Raw genomic sequence first — 27,110 nt, 5'->3', positions numbered from 1 at the left:
ATTCTCACTAAGTACTCTGTTCCATAACATTGCTTCACTCCAGTCTGCTTCAGCTAACTTACATTTTTATTAATTGCAACTTTGCTTTCTTTAACATACTCTTCCCCAAACTCCCTTCCTACTTTACTCTTTGTAAACATGGAATATAAAACACTCTGTCACCAGTGTTCTAATTAGCACCAAGTCCTGTTCTCAGGTCATCCATTTTTGCCATCTACACTGCTGTTGGTTTATAAAGAATTTAAAAATTCTCATCGTTTTCAAATCCTTCTACAGTCTTATTACTCCTTGTCGCCTCTATTTTTCTCCATATATACAACCTATCAAGCTCACATTCCGTCCTCTAAGATCACACCCAACTTTAATCACACCTCTATTCACAGCCTTAGCTTCCGCTGCCAATATTGCAAAGTTCCGGCATTCCCTCCCTAAACCTCTCCACCTCTTTTTTTCCCCCTTTAGCACACTTATTTAAACTCACCTCTTTGACCAAGCTTGTCTTGTGTCTCATGTCACTCGGTGTCAAATTTTGTTTGATATAAACATTGTACTATGTTACAGCACTACATTAATGTAATTTGTCACTGCTGAGTGTCATTCACAAAATATTTCTGTACATTGTTTTGTGTTCATCTCTTAATTGTACCTATTTGTAATAAGTTAACACTTCAAAAATGAATTTAATCTCACTGTGCAATGATTTTTATGACTATAAATATCCATTTAACTGAATAAAAATGTTTGTGTTATGCAAAACCTAGAGCTACAATCTCTTAATATTTCACAACCTCAGGACATCCCAATGCATTTTACACACAAGTCATTTCCAAGCTGTAATGTAGAAACTGCAGTCGTCGGTATGCAAGCAGCAAGCTCCCACAATCACGGATGAAAAAAAGTGGCCAGATGATTTTATTAGGTTTATATTGATGACTATTTTCCAGAACACCAGGAAAACTTCCTCTGCCCTTCTATGAATAGTCCCAGGGAATCTTTTATATCTACTTGAAAGGGAAGACGTGGCCCCAGTTTAACAACTCATCCTAAAGAATATGCATGTAATGATGTACCTGAAGATAATCTGGTGGCACGGTCACCTGAATTCCACAATAGTTTTCCATGCCTGTGGAACAATCACACTACACTATTTTCACCTGCCCAAGTACAGCAGATATGAGCTGTTCCCTTTTCTTTCCCAACATTATTCTACTTTAGTCTTGCTTTTTATATCTTCCCTATCCCGCATTTGTACCAGATAATGGGCACTGACAGATTTGTTCAGTTGGAGGTTGAAAATTGTTAGTATGTTATTAAAAATTTAACCAAATAATAAGCAAATAAGATGATTATTTGGGATGTTTTCCCTCAAATATGTTCAATACTGACTTTTGTTTAAAGAAGAAACACTAATGTGCACATTTCACTCTGAATAGTATTGCACAAGTTTTATTTAACTGCTTTTTTTTTTGCCATGATAGATATTTCTAATGACTAGGTATTACTAGCAAATAGCTTACTCACTCCAGCAAGCTCCGCTACTGTTGCTAGGTTTTAGCTGTTGTGCTACTTCATATTTAAGAGTTTATATATTTTTAAAACACCATTATGTAGTTAGAGCTTTCAAACTGCACTTTAGTATAATCACTAGTGGTAACAGTATCGTTAGCTCAGATTGGTTCCAAAGGCTGTAGAAGAGTTACAATGGAATATTGAGTATAGTGTACAAAATGCAGCACATTATTCATTCACATTCTCTTTGGTGTTTGGTAATCCCTTGAACTAGATAGGATCTTAATTCAAAATGAGCCAGTTTTATTGCCTTGTATTTTAATCAATGCATTAAGTGCACAATCCAACCCTAGATTCTATAAAATATGAATGAAATACATTGCCACGGCTTCTTAATTTACAGATTCTTACAATATAACTTATAGAAAACATCAAGTTATTTGTGCAATCACTTCACAATCTTAAAATTGGCAACCATGCACATTCAAGAATCATTTATAAACAAAAAAACTTTAAAGATATTTGGTATTTAAAAGTCTATCCATACAGAAATCCAGCTCAATTACATGTTACAGTGAAACTAGTTCCTCTAGTCACCCTGATTTCTCTTCAAAACCCTTGGTTATTAACAATCAAATATAATTTGAACTTGGAGTAAGGAGCCACAATCTGATATAATTACAACTTCTGAGTAATAAATTCTGATGTTAAATGCACGATCAAGCATCATGACAAACCTGTGATGAATAAGAGTATGTGGTTATTTACTATCTTGAGATCTGTACTTCTTTTATTAAGTGCCTTCACAGAGAATTAGTAAGCCTTTTTATTTTGCCAGATTTTGCAGAAGGACTCCTGTATTATAAAAAAGCAACAATAGTGATGCTGTTCGCAAGAACTATTCCATAAGCTACCGATAGAATGAAAGAGGGGTGGTGGCAAGAACATTAACTTACACAGTATAATCATTTTACATGTAAACAGGAGATACAATTTTGAACGTGCAGAATTTCCTATGAAGTGTATCCTTGACTGGAGGATGGAACTTGGAGCTGAGCACAGCCCTACAACTGTCCAAATCAGCATTGGTGCTATGATTGAGTCACCTGCTAGTATCTAAATATGATAAAACACAGGTGTTGCTACTCGAGTTTATTTCAGATATACAATTTTTATTTCATTCCCAGCATTAATTGCATACAAGGATTTCACTGGTGGTATTTTTTTTATTGAATTGCTACAATTTTCTTTGATGCTTTATTTTATTTCTGAATGGTTGACTGGTTAATTGTGCGCTAGGTTGGAACTGGAGATATATATAGGCTTGACCAGGGCTGGGTTTTTGCTGAAATCCTGGAGTTTTATGTTTACTTTAAATGATTGTGATTTTCCAGATTTGTTTGCTTTATATAAAATTTGATTAAAGTTCTTAAATTGCCATGTACAAGTATGAACTTGTACTTTCTGGATCATTTATGCAGGTCTCTGGATTACTGCAGTGGAATACCACTACAACTCCATGTTCCCCACTATAACAGAAATAAACTGAATTACAAACTTGCATCATTTTGGAGAGATGTTTACATCATAAAATGCATTAAATAGGTTAAAGAAACATCTGTATTAAGTAACTAGTTCAGTCCCCAAGGTGACCAATTTCCACTAGTTTTACTGAAACATGTATCTTATAACCAATAAACAGCCACCCACATAAACACAAGAAAATACCCTGCTGCATTCAAATCAATAACAATGATTTTATTAAAAGAAAGGCTTCAAGCCATTTCAGTGCATTCCAGCACAAATTAAACATCAAATGCAAATACATTTCTTTAGAAAGGCCTCAAACATTTACTACTGGTTATGGATAGCCAACCATATGTCATGGAACATTCAAATTCCATATTTATGTTTGGCGCACCAACTTTAGGACTATGATTCAGAATCAAAAATGTTCAAATTCTCTCCTAGGATCTTGGCTTCACTGATGTTAAACCCCAACTCACTGATACCAGCTAGCCAAATTAAATGTTGACACTGAATCTCCGTGTACGTAAAATGTGAGATATGTTATTCCTTAATATTCTTCAGGAACATTATATTCCTTGCTTAATTACAAGTACTATCAATTTATTACCCTATCCTCTGATCTACAATTGTGCAGGTGGGATTTCTGTGTTGCCTGGTCTCAGTGCAAGGTACTTTTGTCAACAGTACTAAAATAGCCACTTTGTTTTGGTGATAGGAGTGTCTCAGCTAGTTTGGAGATGGAGTTGCCTGGTTTTACCTGATTTGCCCTCAATTCTATCCCCAATGTCGCTGCAGATCACCTACAGCATTGTAACCATCGTTAATGCTGGCTACATAGTGTAGCTGCTAACTGGCTAGATAAATAGGAATAAATTATGCCCGTCAACGGCTTTTGGCAAAAGGATCAATGAATTAGCCATTTTTACTAACTTGTCAGTATTGCTTAAAAAAAAATGTATGATTACATTACTTCTATCTTTTGGTACAAAGAAGGATAAATAACTACATAGTTTGGCCATACCTAACAATTTATAATGCAAAAAATTAAACCAACCAAGCACAGACCAATTCCAATTACTGATATTACAGATTTCAGTTATGACTTGGGTTTCATTAACATGATCATCTTCAAATTTATCACAGTACAAGTCACATTCACAGAGGAAGTTGTTATAATTACATAAACAAAGAATATGAAAGGACTAATTTTATTAGCTTCAGAACATAACTGTATACAGCTTAGTGGGTATTGCAAATGGATATTACCTTAAGGGTTAGGCCTCATTATAAATGGTCAATTACGATTACTTGCTATTTCTAGCATTCTATTCTAATTAACTGAATTTTGATCTTACTTGTCTGATATGTTTTCATTATTTAATTTGCATCTACAGTAATTGCACCTAACTTTCAAAGAAGTTAAATGAAAGTGGAATTTGTCATTCAAAAAAAGCATTATCAAAATGGCCAGAGATCATAGTTGGCCTATAATGTATCAAAAATGTGCTGTTGTACTATATGGATGAAACTACATTTTGGACTGTTGAATCAGACAGATTTGTCTGAAACAGCACCATTCAAGGATGCTATATACAATTTGTATTTAAATGATAAAATCTGATGAAAATTTGTTTCAAATTTCCAATAGTTATTATTTGCATGTCTTTAGCAAACTGGATTAAAATCTATAGCCTAATCAAGTGTAGCACTCCCATCCATCGCTCGCAACGGATATGTAAAGTTACACACATCAAGAAGAATACCATTCAGCAGCAGGACAAGTATACCAAAATAAAAGACAATAAAACCTTCTTGGCACATTATATTTTCTTGAGAAAATGTTAAATATTCCTGTATCAATTACTGAAATTCAATTTAATGGAGGGGTAGAGAAGTTGTCAGCTTTTACATACTCTATTTAATGATCAAAAGTGTAACCAAAATCAAAAGTATTTTCTCATCTTTTCATGTTGAAAAGATATTGAAAATATTGGAGGTTCACCAATTAAATAGATAGGGGAGACTGCTTTAATCACAATAGCCTTCCTGTCCTACACTTTACCTTGTATCATCCAATCTCCCAGTAACGTATTTTTTTGCAAGGTTTTGGAACATGAGAAGTATTATATATCTGCATGGTGCTGTTACAGGCAGAGAAATGCATATAACAAAGAGTTTAAACATTTAACTTGCAATTTTGGGGCTTTCAATCTAAGATGGAATTCAGTAACAAAATTTGTGGAGGAGAGGCTAAGATGTTACAATATCAAAGTGAAATAAATCCATCAGCTTGCAAGTGAAGTTTCATTCAATAGATCTGAAAGTTATGTAAAAAATTGGAATTCCAGTTCTTCTTTATGATGTGGTTACAGTGCTGAGGTGCTTTCAAAAATAAGTTTCCTTCACTGAGGCAAGCCACAATATCAGAGTTCCATTGTACTGCAGGGTTTTTTGGACAATTCAAAAACACTATTAAAATAAAAACCACTCACCTAATACCTTACCTCAAGCAACAAATCAAACTCTCTTACAGCAACAACCACAACTTCAAAGAAATTTGTTCCCTTAAAAATCTGAAATATTTAACCTTTACTGTAATATACAGTAGATATATTCACATTCCAGCTGTAAAGACTTCTTTACAGTGAAGAATGCTGGATTTTCCAACAAAAGGATAAACACAACACATTTTAACAAACAGCTCAGTTATTGCTAAGAAATCTGTCAATACCAATTGTTGTTCAAACTGGATTTTCTTAGCTCAACATTTAGAACCAATGAAACAGTACCTATGTTTTGTTCAAAATCATCAAGAGCTCACAACTGATAAAATAAAGCCCATTTTCACCTGTCTGTGGGGCGGTGGGGGCAGGGGGAAGGGAAAAAAACTCACCCATTATCTTTATGTTTACATATGTATATTGAAGGGACACAGACGTGTTAAGATTCAAGTCAAGCTACACATTAACCAGAATGTCATTTTGTAAAGCTAATTCTAGAATAAAGTTCTATCCCTTTGCTAACTTTTGGACTTAAAATTCTGATCTTAAATTTCTAAGCAGATTAAAATTGATGTGGAGTTGGAGAATTAAGTCCATCAATTTTTAATCTTATTCATGGTTATACATCAACTTTGATCCACTGGTTTACCAACCACTTAAGGCCAAATGATCTTCTGTTGATAACTCCAAAGTTCTATCAAAGATAAATGACCTATCCATGGCATTAGTAACATGTCATCATTCCAGCTTCTAAGTTTCAAATTGTTAAGACATTTATTCACCCTGAGAACCAGAGGAAGTGTTTGAAACGAGCAGGTTAATCTGTGCTCTGTACTTAGCAATATGCTGTTTCCACAATGGTTTAAAATATCCCTTCATCCCCAAAAAGTGACTTTAATTTTATGTTCAGATCTAGGAGAATATTTGGACGTCCAGCTTTATCATGCTAGTCACTCACGCGACTGTCAGGTACTGATGATAGAACAAACCAAAAAGACTTGTAGAGAACAGGCAAGCTGCAATCCACCAGGTTAGAAAGGAGAGGAGGCCTCGGAAGAGTAATGGAGTGAAAACGTTCTGCAGACCATCCAGTGCCATTGTTATTTGTGTAACAGTTAGCTTCTTGTTTTCATTGGCTACAAGGGTAGATGATTTAACAGAATTGGAGGCTTCAACGATCTCCTTAGGAGACACATACGAAGGTTCTGAGAGGAGTCCCCAGGAATGGTGACCTGTTTCATGAAATATAAATGAAACACCGGTTTGTCAATCACTTCTGAAGCTTTACTTTATATTCTTCTTTAGTCATCATAAAAAGAGGCAAATTACAAAGATGATCACAGTCTCAAGAGGTGAATTTGAATGACGTAAATTCACCTTAGTCTCCATGTCGGAAAGACAAAACGACGAATGCTTGTGTTTATTCTGTTTGCAAGTATGTACCCAGCTTGTTTCCATATCCTTTTATCCTCCTTTCCTGCAAACACCTGCCCAATCCGTTCTGAAGAATTGCCAAGGAGTCTGCTTCAGTCACAAACTCCAATTCCTCTTCCATCCTGCTGCAAGGTTGTCCCTCTTCCTGTGCCGCAGCTGCTGCCAGCAGCCCCTCCCCAACTTCCAGTGCCTGTTGTTATTGCTGACTTTGGTCATGGGCTGAGACCACTGACCTTCCCACCCTTTGGTATATCCACAGACCATCCTCTCTCCCTCTGAGCTGCAGTCAATGCCCACCTCTCTGTGCAGTTGCTGTTGTGCTTTCCAAGCACGTCCATTTCTCTCAAGATCAAGACTATATTGATTTCTCCTTTCTCAAGTGGCAACTAAACCTAGAAATAGTTGACATTTGTATAATTTCTAATAGTGTGAAAACACAATTATTGAAAATTCATAAATAAAAACCCATTGCACTTTGATTTATTGGGATACAAAATTCGGAAATGCCATAAAATTGCACGGGAAGATCTGCCCTCAAACTCTGAGCTCAATTACTGCTACTTATTTTGCAATTTACAAAATCACACTCTAGTCAGAAAGGAAGCAATACTGTGAAATAGGAATCAAACTAAAAACAAGTGTTACCACAGTTACAAAGACTGTGTAAGCAAACAGCCAATAGAGGGCTCTCTCACATATTTAGCAGCAATGTTCAGCAAAAGATTTTGCACAATATGTTTTACCTAAAAACTAAACTCTTTGTAGTTGTCTCGCCGTACTAATGTTCCCCAATAAAAATGACTACTTGGTGTCAAAGCTACAGCTTCAAACAAAACACGTTGCAGATTTTGACTGAAGTGAATAGCATAGAGCAGCAGACTCCATTTCTACTTCTCTCCTTGTTTCCCAGTCTTCATTCTCCCAAGAAGGTGCCAGTCTAATGGAGTACTAATGCACGGATGCATGCAAACCTTCTATTCCATGTCAAAATGACAATTTTTCCTGTGTAACCCCTGCACAACGATTGTTGCCATGCTACTCTTACCTCATGCAGACTTTCCAAAAGAGACCACTGGGCATCAAATGGAGGCAGAAAGGTTTTCGAATTTTCCTTCATGGTGAACTTGTAATCGCAAAGAATTGGGACACTACCTTGGCTGACTTCACGGATCAAACACAGGGTATTCTGGTCAATTACAGCTAAAGATCAGATTAAGTTCTAGCTTCTACCACCATTGAGTTGAGATACCAGAAATGAGATTCATCAGTATTTCATATCAATTGAAGTTGAAAAGAGAACGTACCAATGTTTCAAACTTACCCAGGGTTTTTAAAAGCAGTGTTGTATGAAGAAGCATTATCACAGGTGCCACATACTGAAGTGCGATCACACAAAGGTAATAGAAAACCCGGGCAACCTTCAAGCAAAGAAAAATATTAAGTTATTTTATCTTCATCGATACGCTGCTTGCCTTAGAAACAAAGCACGTCTTTGATACATCACCTTCCCAGGTTCAATTCTTAGCAAATATTACTAGTTAATATGTTGTAATTCATATCTTTCACTAAACTCACTGACAGAATTGCATGTGTTCCATCTCAAAGCCATACATTTCCGATACTTGTCTAATATGAAGCTATTGTAGTTCTTTCCTACCTTTTCAAAATTCACAATGTTCAAACATTAACAGAATCGTCCACCGAACTTGTCTGTTCAGCATTCAGTGAGGGAGCTGGCAGTGCAGTATTTAAAACAATTCTCCAGTGAGTGCAAAACACTAGTGTGGTACAATAAGACCCAAGTTCCTCTCCCATCCTGAACTTTATGATGATTCCAGCATTTTAGCACAGTCTGCTGGCATCTGATGTTTCACTGATGGCAACGTCAGAGTTTTTGTGCTTGCACAAGCATGCACTGAGACCCCAACGTGGAACAATGAGAACAAATAGTGACAATTTTGCTACCGTTACCTTGCAAAACCCCATTCATTCTCTCATGCACTCTTTTCTGGAGAAAATCAGGGTAATGAACAGAGCAGCTTTTCAGCGCTGTTTTAGTATAAATACGCACTGTATGTGCAACGTGAAACCCACAAAGCAATCATGTGTTGCGAATATTTCCTTTTGCCCTGTCATAAATTCAACACTACTACAATGTTTAGTTATCTTTCCCCAAACATCATGGCCAGGTCTTTTCCTTCCACAACAAAATATACAAGTATCAACAGACCTCACTCTTTTTCGTGCTACTCTTCTGTGCAACATTTAGTTGCTCCCATTCACCTTAGTCCTTTAGGCATTCCTCATTTTCTTACCATCTTTTGCAGATCCTTCGTACTGATCCGCCCTGCCTCTTTCTTCATTTGTTCTACACTCTTTTGTGCTAAGTTTAGGTATGCTTGCAGGTGTTGGCGAATTAAGGCCAGTCGAAGAACACAGAGAAAGATAATAATCCACAGTCGCAATGAATCATATGTAGCCTCTGACATTCTGTAAATCATTTAACAAAAGTAGTTTTAAACAAAAGACTTACAAAAACCTTGACCGGAATCTGTGAGCACACCCACTTTATCAAAAATAAATAAAAATAATTTGTTTGTCTTGTTCAAAAAAGGTGAATTTGTATATTAATTTAACTTATAGCTGTGTTGAAGATCAAATGATAAAATAAGAAATGTATGTAAAATAATGTGGGACCCTTTTACCTCAACTAAGATAACTCGATATGGTTGGAATTACTGCTTCCATGTTCAAATGCAAGGAAATTAAATAAATGTTCAGTTGAGCTTTCACTGTGATTGCAACATGCAAATTATTTCTCAGCAATACCAGGATGCAGTTAATCAGGCTGACCTTAACTTAGCATAAAAGCTCACGGAACTGAGTAAGGAATCACATTGGAGCTACAGATCAATAGATCGGACTGGCTCACAAGCCAAATCTTAACTTCAACTGTTTTGTTATTAAGTAGAAAGGCTCAACAAATAGGAACTGACTATTACAGCTATCACACCATTAACAAGTCAAACTAGAGGAAATCAAAGATCATATTCTAGAATGCAATTTGTTATGCAAGTAAATTCTTCATCAAACATATATACTTACAAAGGAATATTTTCTTTGCCAAGTGGTGGATTCATGATATAGTCCTTTGTAATAGGTTTCACCCACAGAAGTACCATGATTAGTGGTGATAGAAAGTTCACATGAAGCATAGTCCTGCAAGTCAAGAAATCCAAACAATGCATGTGGTTAACAAGGCGTTTTACTATTATTTCATATTCTGACCAGTTAGTTAGCTTAGCATTTTTAAAATATTATAAATCATTCATCAGCTGCAATTAAGTAGAATAAGTTATAGCTAATTATACTTTAACAAATCATGCATCCTGAGATTCCTGGTGATTGGATTGGTATAAGCAAACCCATAAAGTCATGATATAGGCCAAACTGTGCCTACCCACAACTGGCAGCAACTCATAGAACTACTGACCACCAGCCATTCTCTGACTCCTTGCTGATAATCAACACAGGCGCACCTCAAGGACGTGTGCTGAGCCCACTGCTCTACTCTCTCTACACTCATGACTGTGTGGCCAAGCACAGCTCAAACGCCATCTATAAATTCACCATTGACACCACTGTTGTTGGCAGAATCTCAGACGGCAATGAGGCGGCGTACAGGAGTGAGACAGATCAGCTGGTTGAGTGGTGTCGCAACAACAACCTCGCACTCAACGTCAGCAAGACCGAGGAACCGATTGTGGACTTCAGGAAGGGGAAGTCGGAAGAACACACACCAGTCCTCATTGAGAGGTCAGCGGTGGAAAGGGTGAGCAGCTTCAAGTTCCTGAGGGTCAACATCTCAGAGGATCTATCCTGGGCCCAACACATTGATGCAATCACAAAGAAGGCACGCCAGCGGCTCTACTTCGTTAGGAGTTTGGGGAGATTCGGTATGTCACCAAAGACTCTTACGGATTTCTACAGATGTACAGTGGAGAACATTCTGACTGGTCGCATCACCGCCTGGTATGAAGGCTCCAATGCACATGATTGCAAGAGGCTGCAGAGGGTTGTAGACTCAGCCAGCTCCATCATGGGCACAACCATCCCTGGCATCGAGGACACCTTCAAAAGGTGGCGCTTCAAGCAGGTAGCATCCATCACTAAGGACCCTCACCATCTGGGACATGCCCTCTTCTTGTTACTACCATCAGGGAGGTGGTACAGGAGCCTGAAGACGCACACTCAACGATTCAGGAACAGCTTCTTCCCCTCCGCCATCAGATTTGTGAACAGTCCATGAATCCATGAACATGACCTTGTTATTCCTTTTTATTTTTGCAATTTATAGAAATTTTATGTCTTTGCACTGTACTGCTGCCGCAAAACAACAAACTCCACGTCGTACAAGTCAGTGATAATAAATCTGATTCTGATTCTATGTATGCACATTAAAACATGCAAGTCTGAGTCATCCTGAAAGTCAGATGCTGGCACCTCTGAGCATCTGCTCCAATATTGGACTTATCTGTGAATCCAGTAGTGCAGAAAAATGCCAAATGCATTTCACATCTTGCCCTCAGATTTACAAGACATGACTATTAGAATAGTTAGGGTGAACTCGTGGATATTGCAAAGTTAGATTTTCAGAAGGTTTTTAGTAAGGTTCCACACAACAGGTTGGTCAACAAGGTTAGAACCCATGGAATTGCAGGTAATGTACTGACATGGATTGAGAATTGGTTGTGAGACTGGAAGCAAAGATTGGGAATAAACTGATCTTTTTCAGACTGGCAGACTATGAATCGAACCAGGCGTGGATCAGTGCTCATGCTGATCTACATCAATAATTTGGTTGAGGAGAGCAAAAGTCTATTGCAAGTTTGCTGATGATACAAAACTTGACGGGATTGCGAATGGGAAGGAGAATGTAATGAGGGTTCAAGTGGATGTTGACAAGCTACATGAGTGGGTGAGAATATGACAAATGGAATGTAATGTTGAAAAATGTGAAGTCATCTCTTTTAGGGCGTACGACAGAAAAGTAGATTATGTTCTAAACAGTGACAGATTGGGAAATTTGAGGGACCAAGGCATTTTTGAACACAAATCACTAAGCTAAAATGCAGATGTAGTAACCAAATAAAAAGGCAAATTAATTGGCCAGAATTGGCCTTTATTAAGGGAGTATTTGAGTACCGGAGTACAGATGCCTTTACTGTGATTATACAGAACCCTCATCTATTTTATTGAATGGCCACATGGACATAATCAGCAGTACACCAATATTCTAAGTGCAGGAGAGTTCTTCCAATGAATCTGGCTAATATCTGTATCTGAATCCAACAACAAACCAGATGATCTGGACATTGCTATTTCTGGGACCTGGAGCATATAGGTGTAGATGCAATGTTACATTTGCCTACATGATGAAAGGGATTATATTACAGAGGGACAGAGGGACAGAGGGACAGAGGGACAGAGGGACAGAGGGACAGAGGGACAGAGGGACAGAGGGACAGAGGGACAGAGGGACAGAGGGACAGAGGGACAGAGGGACAGAGGGACAGAGGGACAGAGGGACAGAGGGACAGAGGGACAGAGGGACAGAGGGACAGAGCAATATCCATGAAAAAGCAACACATTTTCATTAGTATTACAGGAGACATCAATACACTTCACTCCCAATGTTGCATTTTTGAAGTCCTATTATTGTTGTAATGCAACCAAAAGTGGCAGCAAATTCACACACAGCAAGTTATTGGAATTACCAAATAATCTGTTTCAATATAAAAGCCAAGGCTTTCGGAAAAGGATTCTACTGTTCAAAAGAATGCTATTGGGTCTTTTACATCCAGCTAACAGAATTGATAAAGTTTTTATTAAAGTGTCATCATAAAGATTACAAAAGTGCAATATACTCTCAGCATTGCAGGGAAGTGTTAGTCTAGAGTGGAGTCTGAATTCACGACCTTCTGGCTTCTAGACTTAAGTGGTGTTAAAATATTACATGTGTTATTACTGAGTCAAAGCTAACATCTTCACATAAAATTCACATTCTGCTTTCCAAAACAGATATTACTTTCCCCTATTTGTTATTTTTTCATTTCTATTTTCTGTTGACTTTGTTCAGTGTCGTGATTTAAAAAGTCACACATTCATATTACTGAGTAACCTGTAGGACAACAGCAGCATTGCCAAAGGTTTGTCGCTCACATTTTCACTGACGATGACAGGGAGAAAGATATTATGCAATGTAAGTAGTGGTCACGTTCCAGTCAAGAACCAAACCACCTCAAACATTCAAATAGTGGATGAATGATTTGGGAACATACTCTGCAATGAGAATACTGTGTAGTCAGGGTAACAAATGCTACAGTAATTATGATTAATTTACAATCAGTAAATTGCAATTGCAGAAGGTATAGCTGAAATCTGACATCCTGGATAGTGATGCATGAGAGAACAATATTCAAGGATCAAAATTAACACATTTGGACTGCGAATGGATAAACCGGAAGAGCTGCAAAATGCAGAACCAGGGATGAGGATAGTTTGAAGAGGAAGATCTGGTGGTATCTACGGCCAGATTGATTATTCTGGAAGTAGCATTTTACTTCTATTAGTAATTTTGACTCTAAAACAAAAAGCATGTTTCACTGCAATATCAATAGTTAAATAGCTGGGGGAAAAGTTATATGATTAGGATTTTTCCTCATTTATCCCATATGCTTCACTTCAGATAAAGATGGTAACATTTGCTGAATTACTAAATCATTTGCTTAACTTCTTTGAATGGCCCTAATAACTTTTTAACTTATGAGGAGCTCAGGTAAGAGTAAATTGGCAGGAGCCATTTCCCTTAGTATAGGGATCGAAAACATGGGGCATAGATTTAAAACAACAGGGAGATCAGAAAGAAAACAGTAGATATCCAGAACTCATCATGTGAAAGCGAAGTAATAGCAGAAACCCTCATTGCAATTAAAAAGTACTTGGATGTGTACTTGCAGAGCCACGATCTGCAGAGATACAGACCTATGGTGTTTGTTTTGTCCCTGACTACAAATACCCTGGGTTGAATGGTCTTCTGTGTCATAATTTTTCTGTGATCTTCATCTTCATCAAGCAAGAAGCAATAGATTTGTCATTAAGATAAAGCCACTGAAGATAAGCTTGTGTACAAGTAAATATGAAGGCTGAAATGGCAAAATATTCGGAACATCCCAATATATTCTGCAGCTAATATACAAAGTTTGGTCATTGTTGAAATGCAGGCAATAGATTAATGTAGAGAACAATGGACAAGTAGCATGATATTTCCAGTCTTGATATGAACCAAGAGCTTACTGTGCGTATACACATTATAGACATAAACATGGCTTCCAAAAGGACCAGCGTGAGAATACAAAAGATCAGCAAACAACATCTTGTCTCCGAATGTAAGAATATTAATCGTTTCTGAACATCCAAACAACATTTTTTTTTAAGAAAGAGATGCAATGCTTGAAGCACCAGTGAAATTCTTCCTATGCAGCGGAGCACATCATGGCTTCTTGACCACTTAAGGTCCAGTATTCACTAGTCCTCCAATATAAGAAAGAATTATTTGAACTGATAACAAATGCCCAGCCCATAGAACTTCTCCCTGAACAGAAGTGGAGATTTGGGTCATAAAATCAATCTTTAAGACAGATAGATTGAAAAACAATTACTATGGATTCAAGAAACCTGTAAGGGTTTCTTGCATCCATAATGGGTCTGAGATTCACTGATGGTTTGAAGAATGCAGTGTAAAACAGTAACAGCCACCTTTCATGGAATGTCAATATTAGAAAGGAATCTTGTAGCATCAGTATGGGAAAACCTTACTTGGTAACCAACATTAAAAGAACCCACAGGGCTGAGTGCACTAATTATCTCATTGAGTAGTACTCCAGACTCAGTCCTGTACCTACGCAAGAACTCTAAACTGATGCACCAGTTTCAGAATGTCAATCACACATCAGTGATAATATCAGATCTCACCTTTAAAAGCACCACTTTGCAGGAACAAGTTGACATGTCCACCAATGACTGTCTCTTTAATGATCAATCTGGATTGAGAGAAGGTGGAGTCTGCATATATTCTTCCTCAGCACAAGTACTTTGTTTCAGATAGTTGAATCTGAAAATTAGAACTAATGAGTTGGTTCCAATGATGTTGATTTACTTCAAGTTTATTGAAAAAAGGGACAAGTCATTGGGATGGCACAGAGCTTGTTGTGTGGTGAGGCAGACAAGAAATGGCTGTTGCCTTTATCTTTTTCTAGGTTTAGAAGATTTGTTTTTGAATCTGATCTGGAATATGTTACAAAACCCATGCATTATGGTTATAAATGGTGGAAACAGTGTGACAAAAACTAACAACACTTCCCGAGAGTTGAACTAAATGTAATTTCATTATTTTTTGACTGGTTTGTGCCCACACTAGGCAGCAACAAATCCTTTTTACAGAAGACCAATACAAATGCAAAACTAAAATGACAGTTAAGAACTGACAGATGGTAAGAGCTGTTTACACAACATGCAAGACAGTAAAACCACTGGCTGGCACGGTGCAGTTTCAAAAGAGCAGTCTAATTCTTTGAGTCTGCAGATTCATTTGGCTTCAATGAGAATATGGACATAAAAACACAAACAAATTTATTACTGTTAATATTCCACATCAATTTCTAGAATAGATAACCAACTTGCTTAAGACTTAAAATAGTAGAGAAATATTTTTTTGTTATTTTTTTCAAGTGGAGAAGCTTCTGTTAATTTTAACTATAATAATTACAAAGTTTCTTACTGTGTTAGCTTCTCCTTTGCAAGATTTAGGGCATCCAGATGCATCTGAGCCAGTCGCAGGCCAGGAAATGTCAGAAAAGCACCAATGAAACCACAAAGAATAGCCAGGGACATTTTAAAGGTCAGTTTTGAGACAGGACCTCTGGAATAAATTATTAAAAAAAAATAATCATGCATACAAATATTAAAAATGATTCATCAAAAAGGTAATATTATAAGATGAAATTAAAAAGATGAAGTTAAAAAATCCTTCAGGTACAAAATATTATGAAATAATTAGCAAAAATAGCTCAAAACCTCAGCTTCGATGTTGATTCACTGACCAAAAGAAAATGCTGAACTACTGTAAAATCATTTTTCGATTCAATGGCATCTTAGTGTCACACTTGTGCATTACAAGTTCTATGCTATGAGTGCCTTCAACATGCCATTTCCAGGTAAGCCAACTTCAAACTTCCAATATCATTATATGTTACAGCAAACTGAATGTACAAGCAAAGTGTATAAGTTCTGTGTGCCCGCTGAGGGCATCTACGTGATGTCCTGAATGACAATTGACTTGAAATAAATTCTAAACCACAAAGTGGAGATTATTTGTGGCTATCTTAATCCTTCACATTTTATTTTTCCACATATTTACGCACTGGAAATAAATATGAAAATGACTGTCATTAATTGCACAGCATATTGTAAAACAGAAAATGCACAATAGCAATTTGAAATATTATGAATCCAATTTTCATCTGAAAAGCAGAGTTAATACAGTAATTCCATGAATAATGTAAATGGACAACCAAAATATTAAAGCAGTAATCAAAACTGTAAAAATGATAAAACTTACTGGGATTGCAAGCCTTGTTTCTCAAGGAACTGCACGGCCCCGCCAGAAAAGTTTGCAAACCCTGAATACGGGTGGTGGGAAAAAGACAGAAGAAAAAACAGTTAATCTGAGAGGAATTTCAATGCCTTTTTCCAGGAACAGTCAAGGTAATATCAATAAGAATATTAAGTGTACTTTTTACAATGCATAAAACTAATGTACCTTGCTGCACTTGAAACATCTTAATGTTTCCAGGGTACTGACTTCTTTTTAAAAAAAAAATCAACCCATAATCAAATAAGGGCAATGGATCAAATCTGCAGTAATGTAAAGGGAACAATGAAGTTCTTGTAAAATTATACAAAAGAAAATTATCTGCTTCAGGAAATAATAAATCAACAAATGGTATCCGACTGAGAAAAGCAAGCTCCCATTGAAAAGGTAACACTAACAAAGGATGATAGGACAAATGGGCACCATAGGAGCTGTCTCTTCTATGATTCTATAAACAGACTATTTTCCTAATGGGTGTTAATGTAACATAGACAAAATCTGATCAGTTACAGTTTTCTTTTTAAATACAGGCAGTGGAAAATCATTCTGTTTATTAAAAACATTTCTTTGAAGAATATCTATTAGATAATGGAAGTGTGCAAAATGCACAAAGCATGGTCATTCTCCACTAGATGAAATAAGTACAGTAGAATCTGTATTTATTGTCATAAGCTTTTTGTAATTAGGTTGGATGCTTTTCAGTTTCCATCATCTACCTTCCAGCACATCCCCACTCCCATTTACCCCTTTCAGTTTAATTGTTTTTTTATAATTTTGATCTTTTAAGAGACCATTGCAATCAGGAAGACAGTTTTTTAATCCCTGTTTAAAACTGTTAAAAAGAAAATATCAGTTTAAATCAAGCTACAGAAGAAATAGATGTGCAATACCTTTCTTTGTGATTTTTGGAAGCAACACATTTTAAGTAAATAATAAAACGACTATTTAGAACATTTTAAGATTCAAATTTCAGAAAGCACTATAACCAATTAAATACAATCAAATGATTAGCCGATTTACTGGACTAGTTAGATATTATACCCATTGATACTCCATACACTTTTAATTATGTTTTTATATGTTACACTGTAGAATAATAAACTTTCCAGTGAACTTCACGGGAGTGCGGGACCTGGGGCTACAATGTGTTAAAGGGAGTGCAGGAATTAGTGCCTGGTGAGCCAGATGCAGAACCATCAGTAGTTCTGAATTGTTGAATAATGGATTATTCGTTTTACTGTACCACTGAATGTTTCTCCATGGAACCTTGTTTGGCTTCCTGTACACAATGCAGTAGACATATTGAGCAAAATATGATAATAATGGCAGACAGTAGGGAAAGAAGATAGAGATTCACCATGCAAAGTAGCAACTGCTGGACTGTAATCTGGTTGTTCTGATTTGTTACTTTCAATGTTATTCTAAACTCATTAAAGAAGAATAAGACTGCTGCAAGTTAAATCTCATGGTTTTCAGAGTCACACACAATTTTCTATGAAAACTATGCCTTAACAAAAGACTTTGTGGGTGGTAATGTAGGTTTGTTATTCGGATAGGAGGCCTGTGACCAGTGGTGTACCATAGCGATCGGACTGGATTCACTGTTGTTTGTCATCTATAATAACGATTTGGATGTTAATATGGTTAGTAAGTTTGCAGATGACACCAAAATTGGTGGTATGGTGGACAGTGAAGAAGGTTATCTCAGATTACAAGATCAAGATGAACTGAGCAAGTAGACCAAGGAATGGCAGATGGAATTTAACTCAAACAAGAGTGAGGTGTTGCATGTTGTTAAGTTAAACCAGAGCAGGACTTACACATTAAATAGTAAGACCCTACAGAGTATTGTAGAACAGAGGGACCTTGAAGTACAGGTACATAGTTCCCTGGGGCGGCATGGTAGCATAGCGGTTAGCGCGACGCTATTACAGCGCCAGCGATCGGGGGTCGATTCCTGTCACAGTCTGTAAGGAGTTTGTACGTTCTCCCGTGCCTGCGTGGGCTTCCTCCGGGTGCTCCGGTTTCCTCCCACATTCTAAAAGACGTATGGGTAGATCAATTTGGGTTTAAAAAATGGGCAGTGTGGACTCGTTGGGCCGGAAGGGCCTGTTACCATGCTGTAAATAAAATTTAAATTTAAAAAAAATTTTAAAATTTAAAAATTAAAATGACAACACAGGTAGACAGGATGGTGAAGAAGGTGTTTGGAATGCTTGCCTTTGTCAGTCAGGAGTTGGAACATCATGTTGCAACTGTAAAGTCGTTGGTGAGACCACACTTGGCGTATTGTGGTCAGTTCTGGTCGTCCAACTATAAGAAGGGTGTCATTAAGATGGAAAGGATTAAGATGAACTAGAGAGCTTGAATTATAAGAAGAGGCTGGACAGGCTGGGACTGTTTTCCCTGGAGCACAGGATGCTGAGGGGTGACCTTACAGAGGTTTATAAATTCATGAGGGGCGTATGTAAGACAGATGGTCACTGTCTTTTTCCCAGGGTAGGGGAGTCTAAAACTTGAGGACTTAAGACTTAGGGTGAGGGGGAAAGATTTGAAAGGGATCTGAGGGGAAACTTTTTCACACAGAGAGTGGTGGGTACATGGAATGAGCTGCCAGAGGAAGCTGTAGAGGCGGATACAATTATAATGTTTAAAAATATTGGACAGATACATGCATAGAAAAAGTTTAGAGGAATATTGTTCAAATGCAGGTAAACAGGATAGACGTCTTGGTCAGCATGGACGAGTTGGGCCAAAGGGTTTGTTTTCATGCTTTGTAGCTTTGGTTGCCCAGAATGACCACACTGCCTAAAGTAACTACAGCACAGCCACGAGACCATGCAACAAATACCCCTCTACTTCTGCAGACAATCCCTAACTTTTCAGGCATACATTCACCATTTTGTGCAAGCGGACAACATGTTAAAAATAGTTCCTTTCCCTTCATTCTATTGGCAGGACCACTTCTCTTACTGTTGGAATTGGTTATTTGACCCTTGATCACAGAGTTTTGCCGTTACCAGGATTGCAGTGAGTGACTTTCATTACAGCGAAGAAGTCTTTTACAGATGTGTAGTGCTCAAAGATATACAATTAGCCTAAATAGATTAGATTTCTGAACAGTCCACGAACATTGCCTCATTATTCCTCTTTTGCACTATTTATTTATTTTTGTAACTTATGGTAATTTTTATGCCTTTATGTCTTGCACTGTACTGCTGCTGCAAAACAACAAATTTTACGACAGATGTCAGTGATAATAAACCTGATTCTGAATTACAATTGCTCCCGTGGTTTCAATTTGATCCTGAACTTGGAACTATTTTGATATATAGAAAATAAAAACTGAGTAGCAATAACTGCAATAAACAGAAAAAAAAGATTACCAACTTGTATCAAACCCTGCCAAGGATTAAAAGACAGGATACATGAAAATACACAACTTACTAAAATTACGAACTCTTCAATGAATAATATTTTTACGTAGATAGTTTTCTTGACCTTAAATAATTTATGATCACATGATTACCAGGAATAGAGTTTTAGTGGTGTCCAAGAAATTTTGATGCAAAACCAGCTGCACTAAATTTTCCCTCTGCTTTGTTAACCTCTATACATTTGCCTTTATCTCCATTTGAAATCATCAATGGCTACCAAGTAGGAAACATTGCTGACTCCTTGTCAATTCAACTAGCTCTGGCCACTCCCTATCCAATGCTTCGACACACTAGCTGGTAATTTCACCTCATCAGGTTCCCAAGTTCTCCACTCACACCATCTCCCCAACACTGATTCCCTTTGTCAGACACCAATTTGTTGGTACCTGACAAAGGCACCATAGTGAGCAAGTGTACACCTGAGAAAGTGAACAAAAGAGAGGAAAAGCAGATGTAGGAACATCAGTCTAAAACGTGAGTAGCATCATAGAAAATTAATTCTTTAAAAGCATATATACGGTGTATTGTCCTTCATGAATCGTGGAATTGAATTTAGGAGCCGAGAGGTAATGTTGTAGCTATATAGGACCCTAGTCAGACCCCACTTGGAGTACTGTGCTCAGTTCTGGTCGCCTCACTACAGGAAGGATGTGGAAGCCATAGACAGAGTGCAGAGGAAATTTACAAGGATGTTGGCTGCATTGGGGAGCATGCCTTATGAGAACAGGTTGAGTGAACTCATCCTTTTCTCCTTGGAGCAATGGAGGATGAGGGGTGACCTGATTGAGGTATATAAGATGATGAGAGGCATTGATCGTGTGGATAGTCAGAGGCTTATTCCCAGGGCTGAAATGGTTACCACAAGAGGACACAGGTTTAAGGTGCTGGGGAGTAGGTACAGAGGAGATGTCAGGGGTAAGTTTTTTTACTCAGAGAGTGGTGAGTGCGTGGAATGGGCTGCGGCAACGGTGGTGGAGGCGGATACAATAGGGTCTTTTAAGAGACTTTTGGATAGGTACATGGAGCTTAGAAAAATAGAGGGCTATAGGTAAGCTTAGTAATTTCTAAGGTAGGGACATGTTCGGCACAACTTTGTGGGCCGAAGGGCCTGAATTGTGCTGTAGGTTTTCTATGTTCTATGCATGGATTCCAAAGATTGACAGCACTGCAAACATGGAGTGATATTATTTTTACAAAAAAAATGATTTCCCAAAGTACAGTCACTGGTTTAAATGTTTAAACCATTTCAGGATTAGCACCTCAAGTACCTGTTTCCAGTCCAAACTCCAAATAGTTTCTCTGTTACAATTAGGATCGCCATTGCTTTTACAAAGAAAAAGCAGCCAAAGGTAATGCAGACTGACCTCTCCCCACTTCTTCCACTTTTAAAGTAGTGAGTGGTCAGAGAAAATAATACCTTACTGAAAAACAGTTAAGGAAGACAAGATAAAATAAAAATAACATTTCAAAATAACCACCATGCAAAAAAAAAATGTGATAAACAGACATTGAGACAAATAGATATTGATTTCAGTGCTACAAATGATTCCAGCCAAGGTACCTTAGTGAAACATCAGATATTTCATTGCTCCCAGTATTCATGCAGCAAACCCAATCAATCTTTTTTTTCTTCTCTCCTCCTTTCATATGAATACTGTAACTGGTATCATTGTTTTGTTATGAAGTACAGTCCAGTCTCGAGAGGGAATTGCATATACAAGTCTCTTCCAGATGATGTCTATTCTGTATTTTTAGTTTTCACTCTCAAAGTAGTTTTCTACCTTTAAATTTAAACATAAGGTCCTCTCTAAGTGGCAAATAATTTAAGAGGATTGAGAAATGAGAATGTTACAAATACTAACCAAGTTTGAAAAAAAAACAAGATTTGCTAATTGCTGGGCTTCAGTATGAATTTGTTTTAAGTTTTCAATGAAGTTTATTGCAATACATAATTGATATTTTAATTACTTAGTCTTGTAGTTCACATTAAAACAGTGAAATGCATTACCTGTACGTTCTTAACTACAGTGGAGCATTTTTGTGTAAAGTGGCCACATTTTCCCTGCAGCCTTTTTTCTCCTATATTTAGTTACTTCCTTTCATTCTATTTTAACCATCCCTCTCACTAAATTTTCTTAAAAGTTATATCAGTCTTGCTTCCTGTGATTTCTAACCTCCTTGCCTCCACACTTGAGGGATCCATGCCATTAACCACACTTGAGGAGGGATCCATGCCATTAACCATTCCTCTGATCCACTACAAACTGTTCCAAAGCCAACCGAAGTCTACCAGTCATCACTAAGTCAAAATAACATGTAATTTTGTAGAAAACCAAAATTACAACTGAAGGATAAGCCACCTCCAGAAAGAATCAATTCTGCATTATGTTTCCAAATAAAACACTTGCATCATTAATCGAGTAGACAATGGATAAGGACCAAGTTACAACAGTGATACGGTTTAATTTATTCTTACGAATGTAATACAAGTTTTAGGTACTCATATAACAACATTTTCTACACCCAATATTTCAATTTGATCCCCAATTTTATATTAAAATAGAAAAACTACATTATAATGTTTTCCCTCTATAAATAGTCACTTAACCATGTGTGCCACAGTAAAAGAGCAAATCAACATTGCAACTGGGGAGTAGCGTTCCATTCCTGAGGGCATTCTGGGTACCATTACATCACCACAGATGGATTGCTTGCCTGCTCAAGAAAGATTTGGCTCATAAATAAAACACATTTACACAAAGCCAAAAAATGTAGAATAATGACCATGGTAGAGGGAGTTACAAGACTGTAATTCAATCATGGAGTACTAATAACATCACAAACCACCAGAGAGCACAAAACGAAGTTTTAATTACAATCTGAAACACCCTCCATAACAAGGTACAATAGCTGACTGTTCTGTGCAAATCTCAGCAACACATAGTTCATGAGCTCTGAATAGTGAATGTTCAGGAATAAATAGAAATAATTATTCAGCTCTGATTTTAGGTATGTAGTGGTAAGTAAATAACAACATCTGGCAGATGAGATTTTAATAACTTCACCTAACAAGAAAACAATAGAAGGAATATTAACTCCTTGCCCTAGGAGAATCAGCGAAGTTGAACTCACAATGCAGTACACTTGCTGCTCTTTTTTTTTATTGCTTGCTTGGGTAGTCAAAACACCAACCAAACTCAGGCACGAAACTCATAAATACCTATAAAAGTGGATCTACGATGTCATCAGGAGTCATCCCTGTAACCTATCAAAGATAAATAGGTCAGAAGTCAGGGACATCTGATTGGCAGAAAGTTAAAACAAGCAGACTTTTGGATGCGCTCTCTAAATTGGCAGCAGAGCATTATTACAGCTTCAGGTTTATCCTGGTTTCCTTCTGCAGGTCCTGAATGTCCATTTTCTATACACTTTTAGGTATTTTATTGAATAGTCAGATTTCCCACTGTGACTATATTATCTGGCACTCCTTTTTATGAAACTCTCCAATCAGATTTCCATCCTTGCCAGGGACATTGAAATGATTATGTTCAAAATCAATGACATCTTATGTGATTGTGACAATGGAATTCTATTCCTTCTCTATTTGCCTCCAACTGTTGATATTTCTGACCATGCCATCCTTCTCCAACACTTCCATCCACTTTTGCTTTGCTGGGTAGGTTTGCATTTTCTGGTTTTATTTTTATCCATCCATTTGTAGTCCAAGAATTACTAGTGCTGTCTTCTATTCCCAATCTGATTACATCTAACCTTCTCATGCAACCATCCCTCTTGATCTCTCCACTGCTGTCAGTCCAACATTACATAATGAATGAGCAGATGCTTCCCCCCAGTAGTAGAAAGAACAAAGACTTGGTATTTAGAACCCATGAGGAAAACTCTGTTACCTAGCCACCAATTCAACTCCTCTTCCTAGCAACAGTCAGAAACTGAACCAGAGTAGCTACAACTTTGGTTTCATATTGGACACCCTCTCAAGTTTAGTACCACACAACTTTGCCCTCATTAGGATTAGTTTCCTACCTCTATAATATTGCCCATTTCTGCTCCAGCTTCAGTGCTGTTGAAACCCTACGTATACATTTTTCAACATCCAGACTTGTCTACTGCAAAGTATCCAGGCCAGTCTCCCTCATTCTACTTTCCATAATCCTGAAGCCATCCTAAACCATGCCATCCATGTCCTGCTTTTTGTTTCACGATGAACTTGCTGACCTGTAGCGATTCCCTGTTCAATAATGTCTTAATTTAAAAATCTCACATCTCTTCCAAATTCCTCCATGATCTGCCCCCTTGTCATCACTCCCAGCTGGCATCCCTTTAAGATATCCAATTCTGATCTCTTGGTCATATTGGAATTTAATCACTCCATTATCGGTTGTGTCTGGACTTCAGATATTTAGGCCCTAAACCTGGAATCTCTCACGAACTACTTTGCTTTCCACCATTCCTTCATCCTTTTAGGCATACACTTATGTGGCCTGGAATCGATTTTTTGATTGATAAGCTCTCGTGGAGAGTTCTTTGAACTGTTCTGCTACTTTAAAGATGCAGCATTTCTGGAAGTTTCCATTACTATGTACTTCAGTTCAATTATTATGCCTGATGAGCTGAGTGGTCAGAGTTTCAATTGAGAAATATCAATTGGTAGAGGCAAGGAACAATGTGAACAAACAATATACACTTTACCGTAAGATTAGTGCAATTTCATGGATTGCATCAAGGAGAAGTAGGGTTGAGTGAGTGGGGAGCTAGGGAACTGTATTGGGGAAGCCAGATAGAGCACAGTCCCAGAATAAAATAATGGACAGTGATGTCTTAAAAGTTTTTGGTAGTTTTTATTGTGCAGATTGAAAACATGAGAAAAGAAAAATGTTAATACAAATGAGCAAAAACAACATTTCTTCTATTTCCACCAATTAGAAGTGTCAGTGGAAGGGGCAATACTTTAAAATAACACATTTTTGGTTTTTTTCCCCCACATACTCTGAGTGTGAATGTCACCTGTTACACTTGAGAAGGTGCTGAGGTTTACTAGACTATTTCATATCATGATTAATAATCAAGCACATTTGCTGTAGAATTTTAGTCATATATGGGGCCAGAGAAGAGCAATAGAATTCCTACCATGAAGGACATTATTGGACTGATTGGATTTTGAAGATCAAAGTTATAGCTTTATGGCCATTTTTTCTAGTACCAATTTTTCAATTCAGATTGGAAGAAAAATGAACCAAAAATCTCAAACTACAGAATCTAGGTGGGATTTAAACTCACGTTTTACTATCAGTACAGTAACATGTCACTAAATTACCTTATCCATGCACTATGTCCTTTCAAAAGGCAGAAAAAATAAGAAATTTAGTTAACATTGCTGCTATCGAGATCAGCTAAAGGTAAGTCATTGAATATCTTATGTACATTTCTTACCTTGGACAGTCAGTGAAATACTGCCTGCCTGATTGTGAAACAGAAACCAGAGGAACAAGATAGCAAAATAAACGTAAGCATTTTCATGTTTCTAGGTTTTTCATCAATAAATTGGCTTTAGATAAAATTAGCTACTAATGACTTGAATCTAATCATAATTAATCATTATGCATATATGAAAAAGGAAATGTGTATTAAAACATTCATTTAATAATTAGAGTGAATCCTATTACTTCCGTAAATGTAGGTTGTTCCCACAAAGATTACTCACATCTTCCACTTCCATGACAGCATATTTTAAATGCAACATTAATTATAACTTTACTGCTATTAAACAAACTATACAAATATTGTAGCTTTTCTGTCATTATATAACTATGGCTAGTCCACAGGTGACTACAGTTGCACCGTATTCAAGTACGATAGCAGAATTTCCTTATATACTAAATATTCCCCTTGCCTATCAAAAAGTTTTTTTTTCTCAAAAGCCAGCAAGAGAAGGTAATTTGGAATTTATAAGGATCGATAAATGGGGTTATTGCATTAAAGGTAAGCTACTCTCAATATATTCTGCAAGAAAAAAAAACAAGACCATTTTAAAAATTGTGGATCAGTCAAAGCCCTTCTCATCTAACCTAAGAACATCTGTAGAAACATTAATGATTCAACACTGGAATGGCAGAGGCAGAGGGAAGACCTGATAGAAGTTTACAAGATTAAGAGAGGCATAGATAGAATAGATAGCCAGTATCATTTCCCAGGATCAAAATGTGTAATGCCAGAGGGCATGCACTTAAGGTGAGAGGGGGCAAGTTGTTTTTTTTTAAGTATACACAGAGTAGTGGGTGCTTGGAATGTGCTGCAAGAGATGGTAGTGGAGGCAGATATGTTTAAGAGGCTCTTAAATAGGCACCACGGATGTGCAGAAAATGGAGGGATATGGACATTGTGCAGGCAGAAGGGATTTGTTAGTTAGGCATTTAATTACTAGTTTAATTAGTTCAGCACAACATTGTGAGCTGAAGGGCCTGTTCCTATGCTATACTGTTCTATGTTCTAACCCCTACTGTATTATAATACCATCAGATGGTTACTTTATAAGCTTACATATTTTTCACACAATTTGTGAATGTTGAGTTTACTTTCCCTTAAAATTTGCTCACATTGACTCCTTGAATAAAACTTGTATTTCTTCTGTGCAAATTGTGTTGTTATACTTGAATAATTTAATCAATTGTATATTGGCCTGGATCAAAGATATCTACCTAGCTGCTCATTATAATTAACAACCACAATAATATTCCCCTCCTCACCTCTTCAGTATTTCAAAGCGATCACTTTTTTTTGCCACTCCCTGGTCATGCTCCCACCCACCACTCCCTGCTGAATAGCATTTTCCATACAGTAACTGGAGATACAACAACTCTTCCAGTTCCACCATCCAGGTCTTTTTCAGGGTGAAGCTGCAATTCATTTGTACTTGTTCTCAATGCAGTGTTCTGCATTTGATGTTCACAATGTGGTGCCCTCTATCCT

At 37.2% G+C, this 27,110-nt stretch overlaps 1 protein-coding gene across 1 annotated transcript in view; it reads right to left on the bottom strand.

Moving 5' to 3' along the window:
* Positions 1-1,807: 1,807 nt before the first annotated feature.
* The window catches only part of tmem161b (transmembrane protein 161B), a 57,353-nt gene continuing 32,050 nt past the window's right edge, over positions 1,808-27,110 (bottom strand). Inside the window, 8 exon segments of the mRNA XM_052020265.1 lie at positions 1,808-6,772; positions 8,296-8,392; positions 9,290-9,464; positions 10,080-10,193; positions 15,814-15,954; positions 16,654-16,714; positions 21,392-21,419; positions 21,421-21,544. Coding sequence (XP_051876225.1) covers positions 6,495-6,772; positions 8,296-8,392; positions 9,290-9,464; positions 10,080-10,193; positions 15,814-15,954; positions 16,654-16,714; positions 21,392-21,419; positions 21,421-21,544 — 1,018 coding nt within the window. The 3' untranslated portion in view covers positions 1,808-6,494.

The sequence above is a fragment of the Pristis pectinata genome, chromosome 7 (genome assembly GCF_009764475.1).
Source record: "Pristis pectinata isolate sPriPec2 chromosome 7, sPriPec2.1.pri, whole genome shotgun sequence".
Taxonomy (NCBI): Eukaryota; Metazoa; Chordata; class Chondrichthyes; order Rhinopristiformes; family Pristidae; genus Pristis; species Pristis pectinata.
This window is presented reverse-complemented; position numbering and strand designations above follow the sequence as displayed.